Source organism: Neoarius graeffei, chromosome 27 (genome assembly GCF_027579695.1).
Source record: "Neoarius graeffei isolate fNeoGra1 chromosome 27, fNeoGra1.pri, whole genome shotgun sequence".
Taxonomy (NCBI): Eukaryota; Metazoa; Chordata; class Actinopteri; order Siluriformes; family Ariidae; genus Neoarius; species Neoarius graeffei.
Genome location: NC_083595.1, coordinates 39,109,556 through 39,125,237, shown reverse-complemented (window position 1 = coordinate 39,125,237; position 15,682 = coordinate 39,109,556). Strand labels below are relative to the sequence as shown.

The 15,682-nt window shown below is 43.1% G+C and overlaps 1 protein-coding gene across 1 annotated transcript; it reads right to left on the bottom strand.

Moving 5' to 3' along the window:
* Positions 1 to 564: 564 nt before the first annotated feature.
* On the bottom strand, positions 565 to 11,758 carry smad6a (SMAD family member 6a). Its single transcript, XM_060911280.1, has 4 exons — positions 10,393 to 11,758; positions 8,719 to 8,775; positions 8,421 to 8,498; positions 565 to 1,625 (listed from the first exon to the last, which is right to left on the bottom strand). Exons 1-4 carry the CDS (start codon positions 11,093 to 11,095, stop codon positions 1,090 to 1,092), a joined length of 1,374 nt encoding a protein of 457 aa, XP_060767263.1. The 5' UTR covers positions 11,096 to 11,758; the 3' UTR covers positions 565 to 1,089.
* Between the last annotated feature and the right edge of the window lie 3,924 nt (positions 11,759 to 15,682).

The following is a 15,682-nucleotide window of genomic DNA, read 5'->3' as shown; positions in this document are numbered from 1 at the left end:
TTTTAGAGGGCTACTGTTAACTACCGAGCTTCTACATTCATGGGAAAGAACCAAACAGGGTTGAAATTGAAACTGACTAACTTTTCCTCTGTTCAAAACAGCAAAGTGAGTATTAGAGGAAACAGCAGGACACGAAACACAACCGTCCCTCCCATCCATGAGGTCTTTTCCAGTGTAAGGCACAGACACAAACCGTGTGAACATGCTAATTTTCCTTGCCTGTCTCCACAGTCATAATATAACATTCATGGCCCTGAAGAATGCGTCTGGAGCCTGGGAGGCCAGGGCATCATGGCGCATGCATATAATGTGCATGTGGCTTTCTGAGAGCCTTGTTTTAAAAGGGATGAGGTGGGGCCGGCCTGGCTGCTGAATAAGCCAGAGCAGTCGCCTTCCAGAACAAACAGAGGCTTTAAAGGAAAACGTTGCCTTCCCCCGACCCCGGATGCGAGCCCTTGTACTAGACCTGCAGCTTAAAACAAGGTGGATCAGAGTTCAACACGGTGAACACGAATGCATGCTTGGCAAATCAAAATTGTGAATAAGGACAGCTGACACTGAACATATCTGAGGAATACTTTATTATGAATGCGTCCATGGTACTTTTTTTTTTTTTTCTGGATATTGATCGTATATGAAAATTATACACCAAAACCAGGGTTTCTGTACACATCCGTTAGTAAAAATGGCAAAGATTCCATGTGAGCATACAGAATCCAAAGTGCATCACCTGATCATCTTGTTTTTCCTCACGTCCATATACACATTGCACCATACATAAATAATTACACTGTAAAAAGGACTCATTATTTACAAGTATAATGTCCTTTATATAATATGTATATATAAAACTTTATATTAAATCTAGATAGATTACATTTTGGGATTGTGAATGTATTTGTGTGCCTGTGTGTGTGTGTGTGTGTGTGTGTGTGTGTGTGTGTGTGTGTGTGTGTGTGTGTGTGAGAGACAGAGAGAGAGATAGAGAGAGAGAGAGAAATAAGCATGATTAGGTAAATGGCCACTGTGTGTGTGTGTGTGTGTGTGTGTGTGTGTGTGTGTGTGTGTGTGTGTGTGTGTGTGTGTGTGCTATCTGTGGTTGTTGAGCAGAATCTCCAGCCAGCAAGGACATGACGTGACAAACTGTCTCGAGTAGCATGGCCCCCAGCCCTTAGCAAAGCTGATCCTCACGCTGTTTGGATCGTATGGCCCTTCCGAGTGTGTCAGGTGCCCAATTTGGCATGACTTCTCGTAGTCGAAAACCTTAACCGAGTAGCCTGGCATTACCCTCGTGACAGTAGGGCTGCGGCAGCGGGGGAGCTCCAGGGTGGGTGAGTTGATGAAGATGGGGTGCTGGCTGCGGTTGTAGGCCCACACGCCGTCAGTCTCTCGGCTCAGCAGGATACCGTGGCCGATCTTGGCGCGTGCACGCTGAACTGATGAGCTGGCGCGGCCCATGTTGGGCAGCAGGCCCAGGCACAGGCCCGTGCCCTGAGGTAGGTCATAGAAGATGCTGAGGGAGGAGTCGTACACCGGATACAGGCGGCCCACACGCATCCGGTGCTCCCAGTACGCTACATTACACCAGTGAGTGCGTCCAAGCGAGGAGGGAGACGTGCTGGTATCTGCAAGTTACAAAAAAAAACAGAGATATAAAAATACTCATCAGGGAAACAGTCCAATCAGCGTATTTTTGATTTTATATTACAAAACATCAATACTTATTAAGGCACAGCAGAACAGACAAACTGGACTTGGGATAGTGATTACAACAGAATGCATATTAAAGTCCATCCACATATTTCTAATAGTTGTAGCAAGTAGTTGTATTGTGAAATAAGGGAGTACTGAGTTCAAACATGAACAGACCCACAAATTTTAGCCAGGAGGATCCAAAAAACACGCTTTCACTAGACACTAGTGAAAGATCCATACGTATCAGTTAGCAGCAAGCTTAGGTATATAGTAGCCTAATTAAAACACCATAGCATCAGTAAACATCCATCCATCCATTATCTATACTGTTTATTCATCAGGGTTGTGGAGAACGTTGGAGCCAATCCCAGCTGACTTTGGGCGAGAGGTGGGGTTCACCCTGGGCATGTTGCCAATCTATCGCAGGGCTAACACAAAGAGGACACTCACATTCACGCCTAGGGGCAATTTAGAGTAGCTAGTTGACCTAATCTGCATGTCTTTGGACTGTCGGAGGAAACCGGAGCATCCTGAGGAAACTCACGCAGACACTAGGAGAACTCTACACAGAAAGACCCCAGTTAACCACAAGGTTCGAACAAGGAACCTTCTTTCTGTGAGGGTACCATGTAAGTAAGCATTAAGACAATATTAAGAACATGATTTTAATGCTTTATATGTATGATTTTGGGGCGGCACGGTGGTGTAGTGGTTAGCGCTGTTGCCTCACAGCAAGAAGGTCCGGGTTCGAGCCCCGTGGCCGACGACTGCCTTTCTGTGCGGAGTTTGCATGTTCTCCCCGTGTCTGCGTGGGTTTCCTCCGGGTGCTCCGGTTTCCTCCACAGTCCAAAGACATGCAGGTTAGGTTAACTGGTGACTCTAAATTGACCGTAGGTGTGAATGTGAGTGTGAATGGTTGTCTGTGTCTATGTGTCAGCCCTGCGATGACCTGGCGACTTGTCCAGGGTGTACCCCGCCTTTCGCCCGTAGTCAGCTGGGATAGGCTCCAGCTTGCCTGCGACCCTGTAGAACAGGATAAAGCGGCTAGAGATAATGAGATGAGATGAGATGAGATGTATGATTTTGTGGTTAGCACTGATTATTAGCACATCCGGCCGACAAGCGATGGTGAGCTTAAGCCATCATATGTTGTCTGTCGTTCGTCCGGCGTCGTCCACATTTCACGAAAATCCCTTTTTCTTTCTCAATTCTTCACTGATTTTTATTCTTTTTGACAGGAAAGTAGGTCTACCTGTGGTGCATATGGCTTCTACTCAAATTTGCATAATTGCAATTAATAATGAGGATACGGAGTAATTAAGCCCTAACAAACAGTTTCCACACAAATCGCTTCTTCTCCCTCAATTCTTCACCGATTTTGATTCTTTCTGGCATGAAGGTAGGGGTACCTAGGGTGCATATACTGTAACTTCTACCCAGATTTGATTTCTCAAAGGGCCGGAGTGAGCTACGCCGTAATTGACAGTCTCGTTATATCTGTTCAAGGATCCTACATTTTCTTGTAGCTCTTGTAGCTTCATTTTGCCATTTTTTATCATTGCAGTTTGAAACTACAGTTCACTCCAGCGAACTCCAGTACATTAGCAATAAAAAGCATGTAGTATAAAAGAACTAGTCCCTCATTATAGTCATTATCATATGAAGTTGTAGGAAGAACTCCTGATATAGCCAGTCAAAATGGTGAGTAAATGAATTTTCATGAATGGGTTTAATGCTGTTAATACAGATCTGATATAACAGTCACATGACAGCACCAATCTAAGCCAAATCCAAGTGATTGTCTTTCTTGCATCATTCCTCAACTCAAGCCTTGGCTATAAGTACAGATTGTTGTGATGGCAGAATCATGATGGTGCATTTTTTCCGAAATCGGAGAACGCTAAAGCAAACACTGACATCCATCGAAACAGCACATACATGCATAATATTGTTAGTATGGTAATTAGTCGCATATGTAGTTACAACAATGACTATGTACATAGCCATCGATTTTTACTATAAGAAAACCATCGGCGCTAGTCTGCAGGGTTCTGAAACATGACAACGCTGCCCTGAAGCATTACATCGAACGTTCCAGTCACTTTCATGTTGATCCTTTTTTTGTTGTTATGCTGAACGGAAGAGCTACCTCATTTCCTTACAGTTTTACACTTCCCTTTGAGAGGAATTTGGAAATGAAGAGCCACTGGTTCCCACTAAAAGGCCCAAATCTGTCATCTTTACCTCTCTCTCTCACACACACACACACACACACACACACACACACACACACACACACACACACACACACACACACACCTCCCTGCATTCCAGCGGGCCACTTAGGGGCCCTTCTCCCCCTCTGAGGGCCTCCATTCAGCTCCCTGACAACTCGTGACCTCCTGACCCCCCAGCCGCCAGCCTATCAGCTCTGATTAACTGGCACACAGACTGATGGCATTATTTTGCTTCACAGGCTCCATTGAGGGGGAGGATCTAAAGGCCCGGGCCTGTGGCGCCATTCTGCTCACGCTTCTCTCCCTGAAGCAGCCGGAGAAGCGCTGCTAATGAAACGAGACTGGTTTAAGGAAAGTGCAGGAAGACGCATTGTCTCCCCTACTGATGATTCTTTATGACTCCACGTGTAATATGAGGAGGAAATAGTACTGGCCTTAGGTGTAAATATGGACAGTAATTAATATATGCATGTGAGTGAGTGTGTGTGCGTGTGTGTGTGTGTGTGTGTGTGTGAGAAGGAAGAAAAAAGCAGAGCTGTGTGGTGAATCGAGCCATCAATTTTCCGAACTTTCGTTAAGGTTTGCCCAAGAAAAAGCATCAATGTTTTAAAAGAGCCGCTTCACATTTTAAACAGTTAACATTATAGCATTATATACACAGTACTGGGCAAAAGTCTTAGGCACCCAATTTTTTTTTTCCATCTAAACTTTGTAAAAGATTTCTATTTTATGACTTCTACATTATCGAGTCGGTACAAAAATATTCCAGAGTCCAAACGTTCGTTTTCCAGCACAAAATTAAATGTTACAGAAAGAAACGGCTTGTAAATGAGCAGCATATTACATAAGAGAGGACTTTTCAGATTAAAAAAAGAAAACATAATGAAGGCTACTGGGTTTTGGTGCAAAATGAAGAAGCGAGTGTGACAGTCATAGTGTCCAGAAGAACTGTGGCTGGTTCTGTAAGACGCTCAGTAAAACCTACAGCTCATTTCCTTATCAAACTGCACTCACTGTACCTCAGACTACTATTTTGTTTTTTAAAGCAAAAGGTCGTCTCACACCAAATACTGACTTTGTTTCATTTATTATGGCTTACTGCTACTGTTTATAGTATTTTTTGAATGTTGAAACATTTCATTTCATTATTTTTAAGTCATCTTTGGTCTACAGCATTTCTTTACATGTGCCTAAGACTTTTGCACACGACTGTATTTTTTTTATTTAGCCTGCAGAGCTTACGATGTGAAAATCTATGACCTTTACCTGCATTTTAAAAAAAAAAACACCCTCAAAATATCAACAACATACAAAAACAAACTATGTCCTGAAATGCTGCTGCTAATTTTACTCTATTTCTTTTTCAGATTTTCATCCAAATGGTTCACAGAGTGTGTATTACTATTCAAGCTGCTCATGGGTGGTGAGGCATGTACGCCCATCAGAAGAAGTCTGAGCGCGGCTAAGCCTAAACCAACATCACCAAACGAGAGGAGGAGGGGAGCAAAGCGGTGCTGTGTGTCCTGCTGAGCCAAAAATGAGATCTCCCTGCACAGATTACACTCTTGCCGCATGCTGGGTCAAGAGCGAGAGAGCGAGAGAGAGAGATTTCTGAAGAGGGAGAAACATGCAGAAGCCAAAACCAAAAATGCTTGCAACACAACTGCTGGCTTGACAATGCAATGAGAGCTATTTTTGCTATTCTGGACCAAAAACAAAGTTCATACTCTTGCAGAAGTAAGACAGTGTTCCTTTTGTGACTGATTTTTTAAGGTGTGATTGTGCTTGGAAAGCTTAAAAGGACCAAATGCCCTCTGTTGCTCTCTCAACCCTGCGTTTTCGAGCAGTGGACAACGCCAGTGGACGGTCTGAATGGATTTTGCAAGCACTGGCAATTATTTCTCAGCTGGTTGCCCCTTTCTGAACTATATTTAGCGCCAGTTTCCTTTTTATTTGAAGTAAGAAACTATTAGATCTTATCCATGACAGCTCTGTACTGTATCTAATATAGAAGACGCCTCTAGAATAAGCGCATGGTATTATGCGCTCGAAGGGCTTTATTTATCAAGGTGATATGTGATAGAAGTGAGCAAATAGCCTGGATATTGATCCAGCCCTCAAATGAAGAAAACGAGATTTGTCATGATGATAGAAGGCAGACGCTTCACACTGTCACAATACTCAACTCAGAGAAAAATGCTCAGTCTCACACACACACATACACAGAAAGTCAACACTGCACCCCTTCAACTGAACAGAAACACACCCTTAACCGTCTCCTCCACTTTTCCAACAACTGATAGAGTCGTCCCTTGTCGACATCTGTAAAGAATCTCTGCTCAGACTGGCAGGATTTCATTAGTTAAATTGCGTGTTGGCCTGCGCTCAGTCAGGAAGAGGAAAAGCCACAGTGAGCCCTGTAATTTAAACCTTATTTTAAAATGCGACTGGCTGGCTGCGCCGGAGCCTGCGTTGCAAAACTCAGCAGGAAACAACAACATGCAAATAATGGAGCAAGAGCCATGTGTGACACGCCAAAAGAGGATCTCGTTCCTTGTCTTCAGACCACAAAAGGCGCGGTAATTATGCGGTGCTCTGAGACTTCCCACTGCTGCTGGAAGCAGCGAGGCCCGCGCTCACAAAACTGCCCATTGTTGGTCATAATCTAATTTACAAGGAGTTGCGCCTCAAGTCTGGACGCCGAAGAAGTGTGCAAATGACGTTGAGGAATCTTTTCACTGCTCTAAAGAAGCCTTAAAGAGTTCAACTCGATTAGCAACCAGGAAAATGTTTAGCTGTTAAGCTTTTGAACTGGGAACTAAATGGACACGCAGTCCAGGAGGGACAAGACCATACAGCACAAAGTCAGATGAAAATTGTGTAAATAATGGGCTACTAATAAAAACAAAGAGTAGATGGTTATGGTAATCGCAACGTGGTCCACAACTTGGTTCTACTCATCATTCGGGTTTATTTTAATTCTCTCAACTTCCTCTAGGGGGTGAGCTTCCCAGTAAAACCACCACAGAGCTCCCAGAATACATTGTAATATTAATCTCCCCATTGCGATTAATAATAAATAATAAATAATACATTCACACCTATGAAGCAACCATACTAGCAAGAACGATGCGTTCCTCATCAATGCAAATTTAAAGAGCACGCCAGCATTTTGCAATGTAATCTCTATCTAGTGTACATGTAGTGTGTGATTACCACGGACAAATTTTTTTTTTTAAAGAATGTTTCCTTGTAAAAAGGCAAAAAAAAAAAAAAATGCAAACTCAAAACATACAAATGATCCAAGTCTAAGGAATTTTTTTCCCAACTACAACAAAATTCAGATTAAACTGTTAATAATCTTTGATGTGAGTCATATTTTTGCAGCACACTTTCATGAATTGTATTTTAAGCTCTAAATCAGGATCATTTTTGTGCTTTAAGGAAGGAATACTTTTTTCCGACAGAGAAGCTGTGGATATATGTGAACCAATGTGACCGTCAAACCTTCAGTACTCGATAAATAACGAGAATTACTATTTACTCTTTTGCTCCAGTGTCGTGTTGTTAAGTTGGATAAAACGACATAAGAACCACTTCACTCATGTCTGTCTCATCCAAACACCTTTACAATCAGAAATTCGAATTGTTGGTTTGAATTCATTTTAAGCCTTGATTGATGAAACTAGCTTTATACTTCTCTTACGTGTGAGTGAGTTTTGATTCAGAATCAGACTCTGTGGGGTTTTTTTTCAGTACAGGTAAACAAGGGGAAATTATTATCCAGGATAATCATTTTTATTCTATCCACATTCACTGGATATGACCAATCGTGCGCTCTGATTGGCTACTCTACTACTAGGCTATCAGCTCATATACTGTGAGTACAAAAAAAAACAAAATGGCAGAGTGTTTTGCTGAACCAACCGAGGACGAAATAAAAACTCTACTCGAAAACAAAACCCCCCAAAATACAAAAAAATAGCAACAAAATATGGAATGAAAGTATTTGATGGTAAGAACGTATCTTTTTTTATTTTTCAAGAATTATTATTATTATTGTAGCATTTTTCACAAATTGCTAGTCATTTCGTCGGTTTGTTTACATTCTAAGCGGAAATGATTTTGTTGGACGTTTTGTATGAAGTTTTTACTTATCGAATTTGCAAAAAATAAAAATAAAAATTCTCTGTTTCTCAAAATCCAGTGATTGTGGATAGAATAAAATTGTCATTCCACTCAATCTCGTCGTACATGGTTTATAGGCGACTCGGTGCTACGCGCCTCATCGGCTATCAGTTCATGTACGACTCGATTTCGTGGAATAACTGTTAAACCTGCCCCAGACATGGTGGATAGAGAATACTAACACTAACCCAACACTTAAGCTATAGACTAGAGCTGTCCAAGTGAAATACACAAGCAGCTAACATCTGATCACAGCCCCCTGCTGAATGGTATTTCACTGAAGAAAATGAAAGCGCTCACCTGAGTGACCCCCGGATGTGCTGCTGGGTGACCCAGTCGCCTCAATCTCAGTATAAGGCAACACTGGATGTATAGGAACTATAAAAGATCATTCAAAAAAGAAGACTATAAAAGATACTAAAAACAATATTACATGATTTCTGTCAGAATACTGTACAAATGCAATGTCTGTCTGGTTTGTGATTTTTTTTTTCCTGCTTAGTTCTTTGTTCTTTTTTATGTTCGATCAAAATATATCACAAACGATTACCGTCACTATCATACAGCAATAAAGTGAGGGAAGATGTAAATGACTTACCCAGAGACTCCTGTCCTAGTTTGGGAGAGAGCTGTGAATAGGGAGGAGGGGGAGAATCTAAAAGGTAAAGAATTTACATTAGAACTTGCTTATATATATATATATATATATATATATATATATATATATATATATATATATATATGATTTTTATCAAAGCCACTAAGACTGCATCAGGTGTGAAACATCCTGGGCCAAAGCATAAGACATCAGCGAGTGCAGAGTCATCTTATGTCTCACCTGCTGCAAAGCATGCACTGTCTGGCTGAAATTTTTTTTGTTTTTTAATGAATAATTCCTTAAAACGGTTTTACAAGTTGTCGCTTTGACCATTTCTCTAAGACTGAAATCAAAAATGACATTATTCATTGCAAACTGTAACGACAATCAAGTCAGCACTAGTTCACGTCATAAACTGTTCAGATTAGAGACTCTTCAGTGGAGACACACCTGCATTACAGCGCATTTTCTATTACGCTAGTGTCTATTTTGCATGCGAAAACCTTACAGGGAATTATTAATATGCCTACCGAACTTATACGTATCATTTCTCTTTTAGTTACATTTGCATTATGTTCAGAACGCCATTTATTCTGTACATGATGCATAATCTGTACTTTGCACATTGCACACACGGTGACATTGTATTTATTCATCAATGTCATCAATTTTATTATATTCTTGCATTATTATTATTTTTTTTTTTACATTTTCACTTATTTGCTTCAGTTTAATGTGTGTCAATGAAGCAATTGCTAGTCCAGTAAAACTCTGATTCTGATTCTTTCTCGTTTTATTTCAATGTCTCGGAAAAAGTGTTTACAGCGAATAAACTGATGAGAGTTAAAGGATGAAACTGCCACTGAGAATAAATCCACATCACACGTCTAGTATACAATCTTTCACAAGACCCTTACATAAATACACAATATGCATATTTGCATTATTTCATTGTTGCAAGAACAGCCCTAATATTCACTTGATTACTAGGGAGACCTATGACTCAGTGAGAAGGAAAATTTGGTGAGTGCACAAAATTAAGCTTGTCTTTTACAGTCCAAAATATGGAAAACCTCTAAATTAGTGATCTCATGAGAACTACTACACCCTTCCTGGGCAGCAGCCCTGAGAGCTGCTCTGTGCGCACTGACTGTGTGTTTTTGTGAATAACAGACTTGAATGAGGAGTAAAAGAACTAAGCGTCCCAGTAGGGTAATGAATTGGGAATTCCACTTCCTGAACGAGAGAATGTCACAAGCCAGCTCCTCTCTCTCTCGCTCTCTCGCACGAATTCCCACCATGTAAGCGCAGGATTGTGTGAGATTGTGCAAGATCTTATAAGAAATGATGGACATTTGATATAGCCTTGCATGTGAACGTGCAACGTTTCATTGAAAATTTAAGCCTGGATACAAATCTGTCACTCAAATTCAGAAGAGAAATGGTGCTCTTTCTTTCCTTCTCTCTCTCTCTCTCTTTCTGTATATTTGAAGGTTTACATATCAGGCCCCTTGCTGCATTGCTGCCGGCAGTACATTTTGCAAACCCAACTCTGAATTTTAGTGGACTCGTCAGATTATTGCAGAAGCCTCCTTCACTTGTCTCCTGACTACCCTCAGACATTTCACGACACCATCATGACCCTGAAGCCTCTTTTGTTTCGAGCATCCTCACCTGGTCCACAAAGGCGGCTGTAATGATAGGGGTTGCAGCATGGCGCCTCACCGCCTGGCGCCCTGAAACTCTCACAGCAGCACAGTGCTTTGAGCGGGGAAGCGAGCTGCAGGTCAGGCCAGCGGAAAAACCTACACAGCAGGTATTGAGGAGACACAGCACGACCTCCGACGTGCAGCTCGGCCTGAGGAGCTCCAACGCAACCGCCCAACACGGCGCCTTTGGACTCCACTGCCTCCAACAAGACGCCCAAAGGTTTCTCCTTCAACTTTTTCAGGAGCGCATAGGCACACCTCTGAAGTTCTTGCTCCAGTAACGTTCTACGAGTTCTCGACTCGGCAGCACCGTGGTCTCGATCAGATTCTGAAAGGTCACTTTTGCTTCGATGGAGATCTTTAAACCAACAGCAGGTCACTGTCCCGCTGTCGCTGTCCTCCCATGGAGGGAGTCCACGCTGTTCCTGGACGCACATGTCCACCTGGATGCCTTCTTGGTCTAAAACAAGCTCTGATCCTGCATTTTCCACCAGAGCCAGGGTGTCGCTGGATCCCCTGGAGTTTCCCACAGCCCGAGGCTCTGTTTGGGAGATGTTCTCCGGATTGTCGCCGCTCTTGCTGCCTCCTCCATCGGCCTCCTGTCCGTCCGCGATCAAACGGCTTCTCCAGAGTCGCCGCACCAGAGCGCCGCGTCTCGTCCTGAACATACGACACCTTAACCGCTTCTCATGCGCGCTTTGTGTGTCAGTGTGTGTGTGCGCGCGCGCGCGCGTCGGTGTGTGCGTCCTACGTCTGTTCCCGATCCCGACGATGCTCGTGCACGGTATCCGACATCAAGGCTCCGTGCCTGGACGCACAGCCGCGGGCGCTTTCTTCCTGGCCGGCGCACAACATTAGAGTCGGCGATCGTGGCAGTTCTGCAACAAAGTGGCGACGCTGTCACGGCGCATCAGTGCCGACAAGATAAAACCCGGTGCCGCGTGCAGCCTGAAGTCTGCAAAAACATGAACATAAGAAAGTTGATTTATAGGCTTGCTTGAGTCCTGTGCATTCCTGGAGAGCCGTTAGATTCACATCCAGAACAGGATTAACACACTCTTGATCAGACAGAACCCTTGATCACCACCGATTTTTCAGATCGGTGCAGGCGCGCGCACAGACCAACTCGGCAACAAACCCAAAAGTAATCCTTTCACAATGAACAGCTCCATCCTGATCCACCAAAAAAAAAAAAAAAAAAATCTTCATGCAACGGAAACATCCATTAAGTCTGAGTCAGGAAGACTTGCCCTTTAAATCCTTGCGCTCTTGCGCAGATGAACGGGATCCTACGATTGTTCTTTACTCTCTCTCCTCTCTCTCTCACACACACACACGGTCGCGGGGCCCTCGGAGGAGCGCGGCGGAGTCATTGGCTGGTTCTCATCATGTGCTCGTCTAGACTCGGTGGCGGCTGCGGGGCGCGCGGGGTGCTGCGCAGGCGCGGTGTCGGGTTTCTGCACACTTAAAGGGGCCACTCGGAGAGCACTGGAAAACCTAAAACTCCAGTACACATATACACATACATATACAGGACCAGTCAAAACTTTGGACACCTCTACTCTACTCTACTCATTCATAGTTTTTTTTTCCTGCATTGTGACTATTTCTACATCATACTAAAGATATCAAAACTATGGAACATGTGTTTCATAGTGGTTAGTACTGTCGCCTCACAGCAAGATGGTCCTGGGTTCGAGCCCAGCGGCCGGCGAAGGCCTTTCTGTGTGGAGTTTGCATGTTCTCGCCGTGGGTTTCCGCCGGGTGCTCCGGTTTCCCTGACATGCAGTTAGGCTAATTGGTGGCTCTAAATTGACCGTATGTGTGAACGTGAGTGTGGGTGTGAATGGTTGTTTGTCTTTGTGTCAGCCCTGCGATGACCTGGCGACTTGTCCAGGGTGTACCCCGCCTCTCACACATAGTCAGCTGGGATAGGCTCTAGCTTGCCTGCGACCCTGTAGAACAGGATAAGCGGTTACGGATAATGGATGGATAGCACTGTTTTGGATAGTGGTTGCACTGTCGCCTCACAGCAAGAAGGTCCTGAGTTCGAGCCCCGTGGTCGACGAAGGCTTTTCTGTGTGCAGTTTGCATGTTCTCCGCGTGTCTGCATGGGTTTCCTCCGGGTGCTCTGGCTTCCCCGACAGTCCAAAGACATGCAGGTTAGGCTAATTGGTGGCCCTAAATTGACCGTAGGTGTGAGTGTGAATGGTTGTTTGTCTATGTGTCAGCCCTGCGATGACCTGGCGACTTGTCCAGGGTGTACCCCGCCTCTCGCCCGTAGTCAGCTGGGATAGGCTCCAGCTTGCCTGCGACCCTGTAGAACAGGATAAACAGCTACAGATAATGGATGGATGGATGTTTCATAGTTTAGATTCTTCAAAGTAGCCAGTGTTTACCTTGATGGCGCTTTGCACGCTACTGGCTTTATCTTACCCAGCTTCATGAGGTAGTCACCTGGAATGCTTTTCAATTAACAGGTGCCTTGTCAAAAGTTAATCCATGCAATTTCTTGCCTTCTTCATGCGTTTGAGATCAAACAGTAAATAGTAAATAAAAAACGCAGTAAATCGTCTTGTTCCACATTATATCAAGAACCGCTCAACTAAGTAAAAAGAAACAACATTCATCATTACTTTAAGACATGAAGAAAGAAGTGTCTTTTAATTATTATTATTATTATTATTATTATTATTATTATTATTATTATTAATAAAGAAAAAAACATTAAATTAGAAGGTGTTTCCAAATTTTTGACTGGTACTGTACATATACAAATACACCTACTTAAACATATGCATATGAGGCAAAACATCTCATCTCATCTCATTATCTCTAGCCGCTTTATCCTTCTACAGGGTTGCAGGCAAGCTGGAGCCTATCCCAGCTGACTACGGGCGAAAGGCGGGGTACACCCTGGTCAAGTCGCCAGGTCATCACAGGGCTGACACATAGACACAGACAACCATTCACACCTACGGTCAATTTAGAGTCACCAGTTAACCTAACCTGCATGCCTTTGGACTGTGGGGGAAACCGGAGCACCCGGAGGAAACCCACACAGACACGGGGAGAACATGCAAACTCCACACAGAAAGGCCCTCGCCGGCCCCGGGGCTCGAACCCAGGACCTTCTTGCTGTGAGGCGACAGCGCTAACCACTACACCACCGTGCCGCCCCATGAGGCAAAACATGCATGATCATTTTGTGCATGAAAGCAAACTAGCAAACAATAAATAAATAACTTAAAAATTGTTCAGTTCGTCAGGTTCAATGCCCAAACTGATGATCACATCATCAGTTTTTCTTTGGCTAATCAGACACAAGGTACACCACCACTCTTGCCAGAGCAGTTGGGGGTTAGGTGCCTTGCTCAAGGGCACTTAAGTCAATCCTGCTAGTCTGGGGAATCAAACCAGCAACCTTTTGGTCCCAAAGCTGTTTCTCTAACCATTAGGCCATGACATGTAGGTACATGTGATACAAGGGGGAAAGAATACAATAACAATAACATGCAAGCACCATGCATTATAGTACTATTAGTGAAACAGTACCAGCAAACTCCATGAAAGGGTTAATTCTTCGCATGTGGAATCAGAGAAGAGAAAACACACCCCATAATACACTAACTTGATCACAGTAACTAAAGTTCTAAAAAAAAAAATTATCCAATTGGTGCCTTTGATACTGAGAAAGTCTTATTTTCACTGAGAAGGTTAGAGTTTAATAGTCATTTGGCCCTCCCTTTAAAATTCTTCAGGAGGCAAGGCAGACGTGCCCATGTGCTATTAATGGATGAAATCATCAGGCTGTAAATCATGGGCTAACTCCTGTAGACCTATGCTTAGGCTGTAGCTTTTGATCATCCTGACAGAAACTCTTCTCACGCTTTTTACAGGGTGTGCACTTGAGGCTTCTGTAATCCTGTCTCACCTAGTTAATTTTTGCCTCATTTACAGAAAGTAAGCTCATGCCTTTACAACTGGTCTTTACAATCAGAATGATCATTTCTGTTAGTAATTGTGCACTCGCTGATGTGGACAGTCAAAAAAAATTTTAAACAATAATAAAAAATTTTTTTATAATGAAATACATTGAAAGTTTCAAACTGCCAAAGAAAATAACAAAAAAAAATGTAGAATTGAGAAATTCTGTCCAAAGTTACCGAATGATTATTAGAAAAGTCCCATTTGTCTTCTAATCAACAACAGCCTTTGACTTGCATGAGCAATTGGACTCTGTTATTGCATTTGGTGTTTAGTTCATGCATACCTTTTTCATGAGAATGAATGAACTCGCTGTTATAAAGAAATTCGCACCTACAAGTTTGCCATCAGTAAATGTTTCCAAAAAGCTTTATGCGTTACATAACGATGTGAAATAATTTGTCAGTGCCAGTGCCACTTGCTCAGTTACGACGCTGCTTGAAAACTTGTGTCAACTACAAACTCAACAAAATACTGCATTATGGCCTTCCTCTGCATGACGATTGGTGGGATCCTCATCACAGCTTCCGTCACTTATCAGTGCTCTGAGTGGACGATAACCACACTCGCCTGGCATCAGGTTCATAACTGCTCTGACTCCCATTTAGTCTCCTGTAGATAATCTATCAGCAGAGAGGTTTAGAGCTAAGGAGACAGGGAGTCCGGCACCAAACCATCTCCCAAAATAGCCCTGTGTCCACCCAGGCTCTGGGCAGCCGTGGTGCTGTCGTAAGGGGCCTAGCAAGACCCAGCACAGGAATGTCATGTCATCAGGAGCAGTAATGGGGCTATGGCAAGGTTGCAAAAAGCAGTGAATGAAGGAAGTCACTCTGAGTCCATGAAGGCCTGAAGTGGATTGGGGGCAGATAGAGTAGCCTTTGCAGGCTGGAATTGATCTCAGGCTACTGGAGAAAATGGATAATGAGAAATGGATACAGAACAGTGAGATGGTGATTTAAGAGGCTAGATGAAAGACGCCATTCTGAAGTACATTTACACTTGTATTGTGCTTGTATTGAGTTTGTAATGCAATAGACAGGAAATCAGACTTTCTGACTCCAGTGCATAGTCAAAGAATGTTCTCAACAAACACATTAAACACATAAAAACATTATAATTAGAATACTTTCCCAGAGAAACTGGATTCCCAGAATATATAGTACCAGTCAAAAGTTTGGACATACCTACTCATTAATAGGGGTTTTCTGTATTTTGACTACAAACCCCATTTCCAGAAAAGTTGGGATATTTTCCAAAATGCAGTAAAA

What these genes read in the sequence shown, in the direction of transcription:
- smad6a (XM_060911280.1), bottom strand. Translation starts at nt 11,095, where the DNA reads ATGTTCAGGACGAGACGCGGCGCTCTGGTGCGGCGACTCTGGAGAAGC. An exon ending in CAGCCGCCTTTGTGGACCAG is followed by an intron (nt 8,776 to 10,392) that starts GTGAGGATGCTC and finishes TTTACCTTTTAG; the next exon opens with ATTCTCCCCCTCCTCCCTAT. An exon ending in CACATCCGGGGGTCACTCAG is followed by an intron (nt 1,626 to 8,420) that starts GTGAGCGCTTTC and finishes TGTAACTTGCAG; the next exon opens with ATACCAGCACGTCTCCCTCC.